The 17,093-nt window shown below is 42.6% G+C and overlaps 1 protein-coding gene across 10 annotated transcripts in view; it reads left to right on the forward strand.

The window, feature by feature from the left end:
* LMO7 (LIM domain 7) overlaps window positions 1–17,093 on the forward strand; it is a 311,711-nt gene that overhangs the window by 227,398 nt on the left and 67,220 nt on the right. For 7 of the 10 annotated variants that reach the window (XM_063952955.1, XM_063952957.1, XM_063952951.1 and 4 more), the window contains exons 10-15: window positions 2,429–2,626; window positions 2,878–3,159; window positions 4,059–4,220; window positions 4,321–5,016; window positions 7,598–7,627; window positions 10,556–10,673. In XM_063952955.1, coding sequence (XP_063809025.1) covers window positions 2,429–2,626; window positions 2,878–3,159; window positions 4,059–4,220; window positions 4,321–5,016; window positions 7,598–7,627; window positions 10,556–10,673 — 1,486 coding nt within the window. The remainder of the gene's footprint in view (window positions 1–2,428; window positions 2,627–2,877; window positions 3,160–4,058; window positions 4,221–4,320; window positions 5,017–7,597; window positions 7,628–10,555; window positions 10,674–17,093) is intronic. The other 3 variants (XM_063952953.1, XM_063952959.1, XM_063952960.1) reach the window with 3 other exon arrangements.

A 17,093-nucleotide genomic window follows, 5' to 3' on the forward strand; every position in this document is an offset into this window, starting at 1 on the left:
ACTCTATACAACTGGGAACAAAACCGTAATAAAATGAAACTTTGTAACAGACAGACTGCTTACAATCTATAGCAGGCCTGGCCAACCTGTGTGTCTCTAGCTATTGTGAAACTACACATCCCAGCATTATCTGACAGATTTTTAGCATCCCCTAATAGCAAAACTGTGGCAGGACATGCTGGGACATGTAGTTTCACAACAACTGGAGACAGTGGCGTAACTAGAAATTTTTCTCCCCCAAGCCAAAAAATTCTTCGGCGCCCCCCCCATCCCCCATAATTGGCACTAGTAAAGGGACAAATATGCGCGCGCCTCAAAAAGGGGGCGCGGTTTTGTTGAAATGGGCGTGGCTTCACATAAAGGGGCGTGGCATTGCAGGAAAAGACTACCTAATACCCCAGTTTTGCAACCTGCACGCCCAGACGTTGGCCACCACAGGAAAGAAAAATAATCCTGATTCATGCCCCTTACATTATTTGTCATTTTTCCTCCTTATAGTAATGCCCAGTATACATTATGCCACATACTGCAATGGCCCTTAGACATCATGCCACACACAATAATGCACATGACACAATATGCACACACCGTAATGCCCCCGACACATTATGCCACACACCGTAATGCCTGTGACACATTATGCCACACCGTAATGCCTGTGACACATTATGACAGGAATCGCAATGCCCGTTATACATTATGCTACACACTGGGATGCCCCTGATACATTATAGCACATACAATGTCTGTGACACATTACGACACACACCGCAATGACCCTGAGACATTATACCACATACCACAATGCCCGTGATATAGTATACAACACACCGTAATGCCTGACACATTATGACACACACCGCAGTGTCCGTGATACATTATGCCACACACTGCAATGACCCTGAGACATTATACCACATATCACAATGCCCGTGATATAGTATACCATACACCGTAATGCCTGTGACACATACCGTAATGCCCGTTATACCCTATGCCACACACCGCAATGCTCGTTATACATTATGCCACACTGCAATGCCACTGAGACATTATACCACATACCACAATGCCCGTGATATAGTATGACACACACCGCAATGTCCGTGATACATGATGCCACACACCGTAATGCCCATTACACATTAAGTCCTACAGTAAGACTTCTAAATACTTTTAAATTACCTGCTCGTTGCCAGGGGTTTCATGCTCTTGGTTTCATGCACGGTGCCAGGGGTTTTCATGCTCAGGGTGTCATGCTCGTTGCCAGGGGTTTCATGCACTGGGTGTCATGCTCGTTGCCAGGGGTTTCATGCACTGGGTGTCATGCTCGTTGCCAGGGGTTTTATGCACTGGGTGTCATGCTCGTTGCCAGGGGTTTCATGCACTGGGTGTCATGCTCGTTGCCAGGGGTTTTATGCCATGTACTCACATGCCCCCAGTGCCAAATATAGCTCCCCCCACTCCCATGTGCCAGGTACACATATACCCCCCCAGTGCCACATATGCCCCCTCATTGCCACATATGCCCCCCGAAGTGCTCCCCCTCCCCCTGTGCCGGATATGCTCCCCCAGTGCCATTTAAAATCCGCCCCCCCCGCACTCCTCCGCTCGGAGGGACATGGAGGGCACAGCGCTCGCCTCTCCTGTGTCCCTCCTGCGTCTCCGGCGGGTCTGTTAAAGGAAGTGCCGGTTCGTGAGCCAATCAGAGCTCACGAATGGCACTTCATTTATTAGATCCGCCGAAGACGCAGGAGGGACACAGGAGAGGTGCGCGCTGTGCCCTCCGTGTCCCTCCTTACAGCAGCGGAGGGAAGGAGGGAGAGGAGACAGCAGATTGACATGCGGACGCTCGTCCGCATGTCAATCTGCGCTAAATCAGTGGCGCCCCCGCAGCCCTGCGCCCCCAAGCCACCGCGAGGGCTGCGGGGGCAGTAGTTACGCCACTGACTGGAGAGCCACAGGATGGCCAGCCCTGATATATCGTAAAACAAGTTTAATACATTAAGTTAAATGCCACTTATTGCACATTGGTCATGTCAGATTGCAAGGGTAAAAAGTGCTGCTTGACCTATATAATCCACTCACAGCAATGTTTGGGGTCAGAAGGTTGTTTGAGTATAGAAAAAGAACATATGTAAGTTTTGCGTGAACTGTGTAGAGCGGTGGTACTTGGGTAGATTAGCATTTGTGAGGTTTTACCGTGGAACAGTGCTAAAGGACTTGTGTTGCATATGTATATTATTATATCATAATATTAAAGAGATTCATTGTTTGCAAGCTGTGAGAGATTCCACAATATTCACAATACTAAATGTATACTTTTCACTTTGAAGCTACCTCACACAGCAGCCATAGTATGGGCCAGCTGACAGGTTATGATTACCAGCGTGAGGAGTTTTATTTTATCTACTTAACATTTTTCAAGCAGTTCAGATTCTGAAAATGAAGGGAAGTTGCCGGATTTGGTGCTCGACGATTTAGCAAAAAGAAAATTTTACATGAACAGCAAGTCGTTTCCAGTGGCTTCAGCATCTGGTCTACATGGCCAATCTCACATGGACTCACAAAAACCTTTGAACATTTTAAAAAAGGTTATTCCAGAAAGTTCACAAAGACAGTGCAGGTCAGAGTCCTGAAGTCACTGTATCCATTGCGTATTGGGCACATGATACAGCCTCTTCAATGTGTGCATAAATTTAACATTGTGATTTTTGATTTCCAAAATTAACCATGTTGTGTGAGGAGTCTTTTTAGTGATATGATTTCCATAAAACCAGCTACAAGTTTGCTGAATGGTTGACTTTAAGAGCATGCCGGGTGCATTGAAATTTAGCATGGAGATATGGCTAACTTATTGGCTGTTTTGTATGATAGCCAAGACAAAGAACTGGATCTGAAACAAGATAAAATGCCATTGAAGGGACATGTTGATTACACCAGATGTTCTTCAGATGATGATGATGAATTTCCTAGACATTTTCCAAATATTATCAAGGATGACCTATATGTTAGAAAGGTCACTCTACCTGCCCCGCTGTTGAAGGTCACCTCTGACAAGTTACTCCTTAAAATTTCATCAGATGATTATCAGCCTCACAAAGCTATGTGGACAAGACCTCTTTCTCGTCCTTGGTACAATGAATTTCAGGGATTCAGGTTTGTGGTCCAGTTTTCACTATGTATGTTCTTTAGTTGTACTGCTCTAAAGCACTAAGGCAGTACAGTATGTAAAATTGACAGTAGAATTCTTGTTTAAGAGTAGGGAACATCATTCTAATGTGTTGTAAAGGAGTGGGAAATGTGTTGTCCCTCATTTTCTTCAACATCAAAACCGCTTTGACAATTCAGAACATTGCGCAGGAGTTGCTTTTTGCACACTGCCATATTTCTGTATAGGTTTGTCCATTGGACTCTATTCAATAAAACTGCCATGATAAAACATTGCAGCCTCTGTTTTACATCAATCATCTCTTTACATATAACACTTTAGAGAATAATATGAATCAGATATGAGAATTTATTGTACCATTCTAAGCTCTCGGTATATACAGCAGAGTGGACGTTTTAAGTTATCAAAGGCTCACCATGCAACACAAATTTAAGCACTAATATTTTAGTGTAAATAGATGTGTTGCATTTAAGAATTATAAAATTGTTTCTTTATATAATTTACTTTTGATTCCTATACATTTCTTCTCTCCAGGAACACAAATTCCTTCTTATGAAAGAAAAATTCAAATAGACCAGTCTCCCTTTATGATCCTTAACTTTGGCCTTTATGACCATGCCCTACACTACTGTTGCAGTCTACATTCAGCCTCTGCAAATTCTGGTCCTGTTAATTTCTAAATAAAGCAAAAGGACTACAGTGACTTTACATGCATAATGAATGGAAACAATATGTTGTCAGTTGTGCATTTTGTTGACAAATACTGTTGGCAAAGCAATATTTTAGAATGATGTTTGTGTAAAATACAAGTCCTGTTGTAAAGAGCCCAAATGCAGCAAAAATGAATTTCTCACTGACTATAACTTTTTCCACATTGGCTGTGCAGTAAGCGGCCTGGCGAAGACTGTCAATGGACATCTTGTCTTGCATCGATCCTTAAACTGAAGGGTGAAGTGGAAAAGAATAGGGAACGCATTGCAGAATCTGACTCTAAATTGCACATCAGAAAAGAGGAAAAAATACTACAGGATAAATCGGAGAATCCAAGGTTACTAAAATGGCGTGCTCTGCATGGATAAATATTGGTGTGTTGTGTAGGAATCTTACTTTTATTCTTCCTTCTCTTTTGTACTGTTTGGTTATTACAGTCAGTTTTTAATACTCCAGGCCCTTCAAAAAATGACATCCGAATTACTCCCTTCTGAAGGCAAAGGAAAAATAGACCCAACATCTGGTCCTAGACTCATACATTCTCTCCATAATTCAAGTACACAGCAATCTTCATTGGAGAACAGCATAGGAACACTGCCAGACCTTCAAAATGATGATTTGTTTTCAAGGAAAACTGGAACGTTCCACCTCAACCAAGTGGTGAACCTTGGAACACCTTTAGCACAGGTGCTAGAAATAGAGAAAGATATTGTCCTACAGTCTAAGGAAGACACAGACCATCTCCCTGATCTAGTGAAGGATGACATGATTGTTCGTAGAGCGCAGCCTGACGCAAAGGAAGTACATGTATCCGGTGCACCAGACAAATACAACGCAGTTCCTTTTCCTGATCCTTTGACTCTTCCAGAAGAGATGCAATCTAAATTTCTTTGTTTGGTAAAGACGTCCCCAGAATCTAGCAAGACTGATAACCAGGGAAGAGTGGTCAAGGCTTCAGAGAAACTTCAGAAAGATGACATGTTGACAAGAAAGGTTACTTTAGGCCAAGCTTTGCACAATACAAAGCCACAGCATTTCACATCTGGCCCATGCAGTGAGGAGGACCTCAGAAAGTGGGAGTCAATAAGAGATGCCAGCAAGATAAGGCACAGGAAAAGGCAAATGGTGGAAAGGTTAGACTCTGTGATGCTTGCAGTGGTTTAACTATGTGCTTTGATGTGTAGTATGCACTGAACCAACGTTGACTGTGCATGTCAGACAGCTGGGTACTCCTAAGTTCCTCTTGTTCTCCAGAAACTTAGAAACTGGATGGTCTATCAAGTACTGTAGTATTGATTCTATTTAACTACATACTGCATACTATCACCCAAATATAGACTTGTTGTACATGTGAATTTAAAGCATAAATAAAATGTGTGTTTTATACAGTAGCTATGTTTGCATTAATCAGCAGTTGTTCTTGCCTAGTTTTTCATAGTGTTACATAGTACCTAATCATTTTTAACTTTGTTTAGTCAGTTAATAAACATTTTATATATCTATGAATTCTGCACAGAGGACCCTATTCCTCAGCATGTTATAGCACTAGTGTGAGCTACTACAGTATGGTCTGGGTGACCTGTGCTGTCTGGCGGTCAGTGTCTCATAACAATGGAGGAGGCAATACTGCTTTCACTTTACTCAGCCGTAGATCTTTGGCAAAACCTATATTGTGAAAATAATTGGTTCTTAATTATGGTGTACTTAAAAATACAATAATTCAACTCCTTCCCGTTTTTATATTTTAACACTTTTAGGGTGATATCCTATTAGCTGCAGTACTTTACTGCTGCTAATAGGATCGCCGTGGACTATACTACTAGCCCTGAGCCCGGCATCGTTTTATCCCGATGGCGGCACTTATCTGGGATTATGCTTTGGGTACCTCAGGCACCTGAAGCATAATCCGCGATAAGGGGCCCCCGGAGCCGCGATAATACATGGGATTGGGGATTTATCAATTAAAACGGCCTCTAATTGGATACCGCGATAATGATCATCCATCTCTGTATCAAGCTGTTTTGATCGGCCAGAGCGGCATCGGGGCTAATAGGATACTACTGTTATTGTTGTGAATATGATATTTTATGTAATTTATTATCATGTAAAGCAGAGTTTTTCCAACCTTTTCACACTCACAGCACACTAAAAAAGATGCTAAAATTGAGGCACACCATACATTTTTAAGAAAATATTGTATCTTTACAGTGCTCTTAGGTCGCAATATGCCACTCTGTAGTGCCCCTCAGTTTGCATGAAGCCACTTTGTATTGCCCATCAGTTTGCATGATGCCACTTTTTAGTGCCCCTCCGTTTGCATGGTGCCACTTTGTAGTGCCCCTCAGTTTGCATGATGCCACTTTGTAGTGCCCCTCAGTTTGCATGATGCCACTTTGTAGTGCCCCTCAGTTTGCATGATGCCACTTTGTAGTGCCCCTCAGTTTGCATGATGCCACTTTGTAGTGCCCCTCAGTTTGCATGGTGCCACTTTGTAGTGCCCGTCAGTTTGCATGGTGCCACTTCTTAGTGCCCCTAAGTTTGCATTATTCTGCTTTTGTTGTGAGACTTGGTTCACATAATGTCACTCCATGTCCCCAGCTCAGTGCCACACTCGCCCAGTCTGCATCTTGCTTCATACTGTAGTCCACTCCTGTACACATTGTCCTCACTGGCCAGTCCAGTATGTATCCGAAGGTGGTCCAGTGTCTTTTCTGTGCTGCCTATCCCGGGCAGGCCAGTATGTGTAGCAGGTCACAGAGCACACGTGCAGAGTTGTGGAACACTGGTTTAAAATCATATATTTATATGAAAATGACCACAACAAGTGTTTTATTGTGTGCTTAAATTTATCTTATTTGGTGTTAAAAACCTTGTAACCTGTCATATTTCGGTGAGGTACCTACGGAAAGGATGGTAAATACTCTTGCATTCTCCACCCAGCATCTAAATACTCACAGCAGTTGGTCTGGAAACTGGTCTATATATTAGAGATATTAGTATGAGAATGCTGCAAGGTTTTGAATATAATAAAATGTACAGTTACAAATAAAATACAGGTTGAGTATCCCTTATCCAACATGCTTGGGACCAGAGGTATTTTGGATATCGGATTTTTCCGTATTTTGGAATAATTGCATAGCATAATGAGATGTCATGGCGATGGGACCTAAATCTAAGCACAGAATGCATTTATGTTACATATACACCTTATACACACAGCCTGAAGGTAATTTTAGCCAATATTTTTTATAACTTTGTGCATTACACAAAGTGTGTCTACATTCACACAATTCATTTATGTTTCATATACACCGTATACACACAGCCTGAAGGTCATTTAATACAATATTTTAAATAAATTTGTGTATTAAACAAAGTTTGTGTACATTGAGCCATCAAAAAACAAAGGTTTCACTATCTCATTCTCACTCAAAAAAGTCTGTATTTCGGAATATTCCGTATTTCGGAATATTTGGATATGGGATACTCAACCTGTACATATTTTTTTAACTTTTGCGGTTTCATTTTTCTTTTAAACACATCTGTGTTCTATGTTTGTGATGGTTGCTGTGTATATGTACAGATGTATAAATGTTACTTTTGTGCCCATGAAACTAAAAAGGCATTGTGTGGTGTGGATTTGTTACCCTGACAAGTGTTCTGCTTGTTTATAACATAGAAAGTGTACATATTACTCTCTCTCTGGTTTCTCAGACTGCGGGAAAAGCTTTCCATTGGCAGTGGGTAAGTTTGTTAGTTATGTGTTATGCTATCAGCCACATAGTTGCTCTTATCTAGTTCTGTAGTCCTGCGTTGTTGTATGTTCTTATTATCTACTAATTTATAGCAAGCAGACTTCTGAGGGGAAGGGTCGCAAAAGGCGCATGCTGCTTTCTGTGCATGAACATCCGGATGAGAATATCTTGCCCTCAGTAAAGGTTTCCTGGCTTAGCTTTACTTGGCTGTTTGTTTTGGCTCTAATTATAATATTGTGCACTGATGACTTAAATAAATAGAGAAAATCTGAGTACTCTGTGTTCACTTTGTCTGCATTTTACCCTTTAAAGGTTGAAGAGCTTCTTAAATGTTCTAGATCAAACTTAGGAACCAGAGTGGCACCATAAATATGGGGAGGGTGTGGAAACAAAGTAACCGGGGCATCTTTTGGGGCCTGGCTATGTTACCTTATGGTGCAGGTGGACGAAGCTCCCTGCCCAAGATGCAATCCTTGTGGGTAGCGGCACAGGGGGAGACCTGCAGTGTCGAAGATTCTGAGGCTGTGCCCACATCCTGGGTGTTGTGGGGGAGTGGCGGGACCTGAAGTGTCACAGATGCAGATTCTGGGGGTTGGGCATAAGGTGAGACCTGCAGAGTCACAGATCCTGAGGCTGTGCCCACTTCCTGCTGCTGGGCACACATCCTAGGGGCAACCGAGCAATGGCTGCGTCAGGGCTCTAAATTACCCTCAGCAGCCCCGATGACCATGGTTAAGTACATTCCCTCCCTTTTTGTATATAAAAGAGACCATTTTAAAATATTCAACCTTATTCTTATAGTTACAAACATAGAAATGAACAGAATTGTGAAAGAACCAGTAAACTGTTTATTTGAAATAAAGACCAAATTGAAACACTGCTTAATATGCAGGGAGATGAGATAGCGAGTGAAGAACTTTCAAACTTTTATCCAAGCACAATACATTATATTGATCTGACCCAGCTAACACAACACAGCGCACACATTAATTGCTTGTTGTCCTTGTAATAGTTGATGGATTGCCATGAAGTAGTTTGCAAAAAATTGAACAAGGCCATCAGTTTGCATCCATTGTCACTTCCGCTACTCCCTATAAAAACTGTTCAAAACTATATGCTTGCAGGCATAGGGATCACAGTAAATATAAGAATGTGACAGTTACCTTTAAAATACTGTAGCACAATTAAGTGGTACTGTATAAAAAGTTTAATGCACTGTATAAGGTGATTATACTGCATTGTCTTTTATTTTTGCTGTTTTATCTTACCATATGAAATCTTCAGCTTTTATCTTATGTAAAAAGATTACCTCATAGAATCTTTGAATTTAGTTTAAACCAAATCCACCATCTAAAACAAAATTAACAGAAGTATCTCCTATTTAGGAGTGTTCTATTTATCTCTGGAGTGCTAAAAATAAATATATTTAAAGTAGTTAAAGTAAAGAGAAGTTTGTCACAGTGGTAAAGTAATAGACAGAAGAACCCTTATTTTTTTTTATCAAAAATTCAGAATGTGCTACTTTGACTTTACTTAAGAGACCATCAAGTGACTGTCTGTGTGCACTCTAGATTTTTCACATTCCTTTTTGGTGATCAGTGTGCACCTGACATGCTCCCTGGGTGTGGTATGTTAGATAGACTAGACTTAGTCGACAGTGTCTAGGTCAACCACTATTGGTCGACAGTAAGTAGGTCGACAGGGACTCTAGGTCGACATGAAAAAAGGTCGACATGAGTTGTTGTTTTTTAAAATTTGGTGTCATTTTCATTGTAGATTGACCGGGAACCCCAATTAGTGCACCGTGTCCCCTCGCGTAGCTCGCTTCGCTCGCCATGCTTCGGTCAAGGTGCCTTACTCTGCTACCCCTGCGCTTGGCACAGGTTACCGTTCCCAATTGTAGTCCACGTGGATCGTAAAGTATGAAAAAGTTAAAAAAAGTGAACAATTCATGTCGACCTAGAAAACATGTCGACCTAGACATTGTCGACCTAATTCTTGTCGACCTAGAGACCGGATCCCATGCTCCCTATATAATTATAGCTGGACAAAAGTATGTCCTTTAATTAGCACTGTTGATTAAATCTGGTCATTCCATAGTTCTCTTATAAACCTAAACTCTTTTAATCTGCAAATATCTACATATAAAATCTTATTTGAGACTTTTTTTTTTAATTTCTACCTAGGAGAGCATTTAAAACTTTTGGTTGAACGCTCACTGGGATGTAGTTAAAATCCCCTACCACTGCAGTTTGCCATTTTTCAAGCTTAGAAAGTCGGGTGAAACTTTTCTGGCCTCTGCTTCCTTCAATCCTAAAGTGCCAGTTGTTTACCACTACTTTAACAGCCATGTATTACAGGACAAGTGAACTCCCTAATTTGTGTTCTGTTTTACTACAGGATATTCTGCATATTTAATGCCGCAATCTGTGAAGACGTTTCAGGTTTACAAGTTTCTGCACATTGGTCATCGAATGTTCAAAAATACCTTTTTACTATGTACTTTTCTTTGTTCTTTTAACAAATATGATAAAAATGTGCTGTGTATTGGTCGCATCAAATTTAGCGATTACTTCAATTCAATGTAGCACAGATTGTGCTGGACTTGCGTGTTGCACGGACCTGTCCATACATTTGAGGACAGTAACCGAGGCAAGCAGGAGCCACAGACTGATAGATAGTGGAAGGGGCAGGATTACCCAATCCCAGAATAGTGGTGTGAAGATCTTGTAACACAGATACTTGGAAATTGAAGTTTTACGCAGACATCTGTATGAAAATAAAACTCACTCATGCAACTACTTGTTAAAGATCATTTGGACCAGGACCAGCGATACTTTTTGGATAAACTCTGTTGTATCAGCCCATTTTTAAGTTCACTGTATAACTAGATCTATATATTCTTGTATTTCTGCAGAAGTAAATCATTAGAAAATTGCAATGCAGAGGACCTTCAGAACCTGAATGAAGTTCGATTGTCAGAATTGCAGAATGTAAAAAGTAAACTGCAGGAGCAGGATCAGAAGTGGCAAGATGTAAGTGTGTCCTGGGTATAATGTTTTCTCGTGCAGTAATGTTGGTGCTTTAAGCTGAACTATTAAATTCTTGATCTAATGTGAATAGTGTTGCTCCAGCATTATCATACTAATGGGGAATATAAGTGAGTGTGGAAGCATGGGCAATATGTGCTAGTGATTACAGCATGCAATTCTATAGCGTCGTGTCTCATGAGGAGTTTGTCTTGAACACCTGCAATTTAAATCTTTTTGGTATATCTAGTACAAGCATAGTATACAAGTATAACTAATAAAACGTGTCATCCTATGTAACACGCATGGTTCCATTGGTTTGAGAATTATATTCTTACACCCAAACTTTCACATAGGTTGGTTGAAGACCGGTGTCCAGTTTCATGTCTTTTTTACAGTGTTTTGTTGGGGCTGAGTATAAATAGACATGACTGGAGCAAAACCTCATAAGGAATACTATAGTTTTTCACATCACAGGTATTTTCCTGAATTAAACCTGGTCTACAAACCAGGCAATATTCCCATGCACCTAAAATAACCATTACATACACACAAATATTAAAACCTGAATTTAAAAATAAAATCATAGCCACCTGTCACTGGGTAGTTGTAAGTAGATGTACAGTAAGTAGCACCTACCTCTGGTGATCTGACCTAGGTGGGAAGAAAACATTAATTTAGGATTATAGGTAATAATAATCTAAATGACTATATAAAATCATAATTACGTATAATAACTATGCACAATATGAGAATGGTATATATGCCACACCAGTAATGGAAGCATATTAAGGCCCAGATTTAGCAAGCCTTGAAGAGTGATAAATGGCACGGTGATAAAGTATCAACCAACCAGCTCCTAACTGCCATGTCACAGGCTGTGTGTGAAAAAAATGACAGGAGCTGATTAGTTGTTACTTTATCACCATGCTATTTATCACTCTCCTAGGCTTGATAAATCTGGGCCTATGTATCTTATTATAGATTTTCAACTTCTGCCCACTTCTATGGTTCTTCATTGTTATGGTCACTATTTCCACACTTTTCCTCACTCTAGTTAGACCATATCCACTTTTATAATTTTCCACTTAAATAACATCAACCTGTAACCATCAACCTTTTGTTCCTTTAAACACAGTGTATATAATTTGTATATTTCTACAAACATACAACAGACATTTACATATAACCAAATCCTTTACTTCAAAATACAATGCTACAGTACATAAAGATGTGTCCTCATACATCTAGCCTAAATATGCCACACAGCACGAGATGTCTGGTGGAAGTGAGCCACCAGGTCCAGTGAGATTCAGCGAGTGTCTGATGTCTTTTTTGCAGAAAAATGCATTTTAGTCACAACATGTGGTGACTAGGATGCACCAGGAGACTGTGCTGATTAATTTGATATCTGACACTTGCAGCGGTAGTGCCTACCTGTGTGCCTACCTGATGACCAGCTGCCTGATTCGGATGATGAGGGAGAACACTCTTCCAGCTGCCTTCCTGTTCCTGGCACCTGCACAATATAGCTGACAGGCGCCATGACTACACATGCGCAGAAAACTGGCTTCTAAGGACTACATTGACTGCAGCCCGTAGAAGCCGGCTAGGGCTGACGATAACGCAGAGAGTAGTTTCTCACAGGAAGCATGCTTTCTGCTAATCAAAGTTTGGATAAGCAGCCCCAGAAGGAGGAAATCTCCTCCTGGGACTGCCTGTAGAACTTCCGATAGGAAGTCAATGGCAGTGCAGTCATAGACTGGCTCACTAGGGGTGGTGGATTTTATGGGGGGTGGGGGGCATAGGTAAAATCCGCCAGTGGACACTTGTGTGTTGTGTGTGAGTCTGTATACGGAGCACAGCGGAACTGGTCATGGAGAAAAGCTGCTGTTAAAGCATCATAGCAGTTCGTATGCGTATTAAGTCGCACACAGGTATACATAGTGTTACATATCAGATTAATCAGCACAGCCCCTCCCTGGTGTGTTTTTGTCCAAAAATAGATATTTTTTTCAGATGAAAATAATGGATAATTGAATTGTACAATAAAAAAAAAAAATACGACATTGTAATGTGGTATACAATGAAGTGGTGGGCATTATAATGTTGCATAATATGAAATGAGGCACTGTCATGTGGCACAATATTGGGGCATAATATGAATCCAGTCAGGATCAGGGGCAGTCAAAATACAGATGCCGGAATCCCAACACTACTCGGCATTCTGACTAGGATCACAAGCCCGGTGCCCTAATCCTGAACAAGTGTGTGCTGGCCTGTCTGAGAGCTAAGTCAGGGGGTTATTTAGGCACCCCCGGGGAGGGTTAGGCTGTGGGAGGCGAGGGTGGGTTCCTAAAAGGGAAGGTTAGGGGCCATTGCGAGAAGGTAAGCATACTATCCTTCCCCCTGTCGGGATTCTGAACATCGGGATGCTGCGGCCGCTATTCTGACCGTCAGTATATCAATCCCAACCCAAATTGGGACCAAGTAATGTCACACAATATGAAGTGGAGGCACTGTAATGTGGCATGATATAAAACTGGGGGCACTGTATGTTATAATGTGAATTGGGGGTACTGTTTTGCATAATGTGTATTGGCAGCCCTACAATGTGACATACAGTATTGTGTACTAGGGCACTAACATGGTTCATATCATTAACTATAGCACTAGTATATGGTTCTGAAAATGAACTACTGTAGGACACTATTATGGGGCATAACATTAACAACTGCTACAGATAGTTGTCTCTAGAAGAATTTGGACATGGGCCCCTTTAATATGTTGCTGTAGGGCCCACAAAGTTCTGGCTACACGCCTGAACAGAGAGATTGATGTACAAGTATATATAATGGCTGCCCAATTATCTCTTTGATTTGATAAGTGCTCACCCCGAGTCTCCGTAGTTGTTCTGCATACAGTAAATTCTGGAGCCCCCTTCTTGGAGCAGAGTTGCTCAGGAGATTGGGTAAGTTGCATCACTCCTGCGTAACTGCAGTGGGTTGGGGCTGGGAGACTGGCGCCGGGGATCCCGGCGGTCAGCATAACGATCGAGGACAGAACGAAGCCCCTTGTGGGCTCGGTGGCTCGCTAAGTTCGCAACAGATTCTATTGCTGCTCTATGGGTGTCGTGGACACCCACTAGTGGGAATAGTCCCTGTCAGTTGGCATGTCGACTTCCGGGCTGGTAAGCGGGCGGGATCCCAGCCTTGGCATGGTGACCGCCGGGATTACGATCGCCGATCACATGTCGGGATCCCCTCCGCCGCACCTGATCATGGCAGCATGTTAGTTTTTGAAAGTGTCTGCATATTTAAAATGCTAATCTGCTTGCAGAATCCTTGTACCCTTGGGTATAGTCAGAGGCTAAAGTAGGGGGGGGGGGGGGAAACGGGGTGGAACGGAGTTTCACCGCCTGTAATTGTAGCTTACACAGTAATTCCATAACGTGTATAAGCGTTACCACTGTGTAGCATACTGTGAATAAAGTGCACTACTGAGTGATGTAATGTGAATAAGGGGCACTGCTATGTGTCATGACGTGAATAAGGAACACTACTATGTGGTGTAATATGAATAAGGGGCACTACATGCAGTGTAATGGGAATAAGGTTGTTCTACTGTGTGGCGTAATTTGAATTGGGGGTACTATTGCGTGACCACACCCATTTTTTGTGAGACCATCGTCTCTTTATAAAGTTTGGGAGGTAATGCAATAAATTTATAGTTTGCTGGGGGACACTGAACACCCTAACAGTGGTCGTGTGGAAGGTGGTGGTTAGCGGGAGGGAGGGGGGGGGGGGGGGGGGGGTTGGGTAAGTTGCACGGGAAATTAGATCCACTACCTCTCCTGGACCACTTTAAGCCCTGCATAGTGAGAGAGATCTTATGATCATATGATCAAAGCTTCCATTGTTGATACAGTAATTATGGTATACTGCTATATGTGTGATGTGGGAGGAAGGAAAGACAACCAGGAAAGACTAGGAGGACATAGGATAGAGTAGAGTTAGTCACTGTTTTTAATGCATCTTATTGTCTAAGCAGATGTTATGCAGGAACGTATACAGCAAAAGAATTATAAAACTTGAATGTTTTGTGTGGTCTACTCTGTTTCCTCATGTATGAAAGAGGATTTGCATCATAGTTACCTACCCTCCCGCATGCTGCGGGAGACTCCCGGTTTAGCGTGGAGTCTCCCGCTGCCCCTGAAAAATAAATGATCCTCCCGGATCCCCTCTTCCCCGTCAGGAATTCAGACTAGACATCCGCGAGTGCCGATGCGACGGGGGAGGGGCCTGCATGACAGGACAACGCGTGACTTCGGGATACTTGCAGGCCAGTGGGTAGCAGCAGTGCAGAAGCCGGGGAGTAAGGGCCACCCACGTACTGTACCAGACTGATCTAACTGGCTGGCTGCCTTCCTGTCCTCCCACCTACCCGCTTGCCACAATTACGGAGAGCCTGAGATTGGGAGAAGCACAAGGTCCGGAGGTGGACTGCATCCTCCTGTGAGACTGTATTGCCTCAAAGTCACACTGCCTGAGAAATGGCTGGCACAGCCTGCACCACTGACTCCAGCCCACACGCAGCAAACTGCCACAACCCCCGGGACCTGCATTCCACAGTCAGTATGTAACTTTGGTCTCCCATTGTTGCCGGCGCCCCCCCCCCCCCCCCCCCCCCCATCCTCCTCTCCCTTCCATTTTCACTTTCATTCTCACTGATGGTCCACGGATTTGTCTCTTATCTGTTTAACCTCCCTCACCTCCACCCTACATCACTGCCTTTTTCCCTGTGTACTTACTCATGTTAATTGTTACACACCCTGGCTGGGTGTCGTATAGATGTAGTGCAGGTGCAATTCTGACCTGACATGCTGGAGAATGTAGTTACATAAAGTGGAGACAGACACTTAACACCCTGCTACACATGGTCATAGACAGGCTGACTTCCTGACGGTATGGGTTTAAGTTACTGGCAGTCGGGATCCCAGCTGTTGGTATACCGACGCCGGGATCCCGACACCGGGATCCCGACACCAGTCACAATGCCGTAATTCCAAAATGGTCAGTAGACCCACGTCGGAATCCCAACCATACCAAGTATACCACCGCGGCTAGCTTTAAGGCCGAGGGAGATTAGATCCCCCCCCCCCTCCCCTTCGGTTATCCCAGAGTCTGTCACCTGACTGCCGAGATACCAAGCACCAGCATTTCCTACTGTTCCTGACAGGCTCATGTTTATTATAGGTGAAAAAATATTTATCTGGTAAGTTTCAGGCAATTGAATATAAGCTTCTCTATAGATCTGGCAAATACACAATGTAGAGGGCTGTTTAACAGAAACATTATACAATTCTGACCAGGTCCAACCTTGGGGTCTAGGCTGCAACCCAAAATCATAGATACCGACTAGTCTACCGCTGCCCCACAAATTATCCTACAGCTCCAGGATACTCCCCCACCCATATCGTTAGAATCTGGACTGCGTACGCACAAGTCTGGAATTGACGGGGGAGGGGCCTATAGGAGAGACGTCACTATGCGTGATGCCATGTTGCTGAAAGGCTGGTTTTGAGTGAAAGTACTTGGCGCATGTGCACTGCGGCCCATACGCATGCGCAGAACAGACGATTTTTAGCCTGATCGCTACGCTGCGAAAAACGGCAGCTAGCGATCAACTCAGAATGACCACCATAATCTCCCTGAAACTACTTTTCAAAAGTAGGCAAGTATGATTTGCATGAACAAGGCAGTGAAACTAGCTGCTCATATCCCTTCATACAATAAGACTGCAGCAGTAAGACCTCCCCTCACTAGACAGTGTTCAACTAATGTACATATTGTACTTCAATAGTTGACAAAGCTGCAGACCACCCCATGCCAGCCTTTAGTCTGTACCTCTTAATGATTTTCTTGCTCTGTTTCCCCATACTGTACGTCACCCTCGTGCTTCTCCTGAATCGTGTGTGTGGTGTGTAGTTTTTTTTTTTTTCCCCCTTTCCTCTGCAATGATTTCATAATAACTGTATTAATCTTTCGATTGTTAGACAAAACTTATGTCCTGTTGGTACTGATACGAGACATAAGTGAATAGGATACAGTGTACTTTCAAGAGTTGGTATTTGCAGTTTACAGTCTAGTATACTTACAGTATACTGTATATGTATTGTGTGTCTAAAGGACTGGCACGGTAATTGCTTCTTCTTTCTCTCTAACCCTCCTTCCCTGTCAAGCCTTATATTATTTGAATTTGTTTTACAATAATTATTCCAAAAGGCAAACAACCTGATTATGTTTTCTGTTTTAGTCTACAATAACTTGCCATCTACTGTACCAAAAGCACACATTTTCTGCAGCAGGTTACACTGGTATTCCACAGGGAATAACATCGGGGTGTGGAGTTGGATCTTGATCCGAG

Source organism: Pseudophryne corroboree, chromosome 2 (genome assembly GCF_028390025.1).
Source record: "Pseudophryne corroboree isolate aPseCor3 chromosome 2, aPseCor3.hap2, whole genome shotgun sequence".
In the NCBI taxonomy this organism is placed as follows: Eukaryota; Metazoa; Chordata; class Amphibia; order Anura; family Myobatrachidae; genus Pseudophryne; species Pseudophryne corroboree.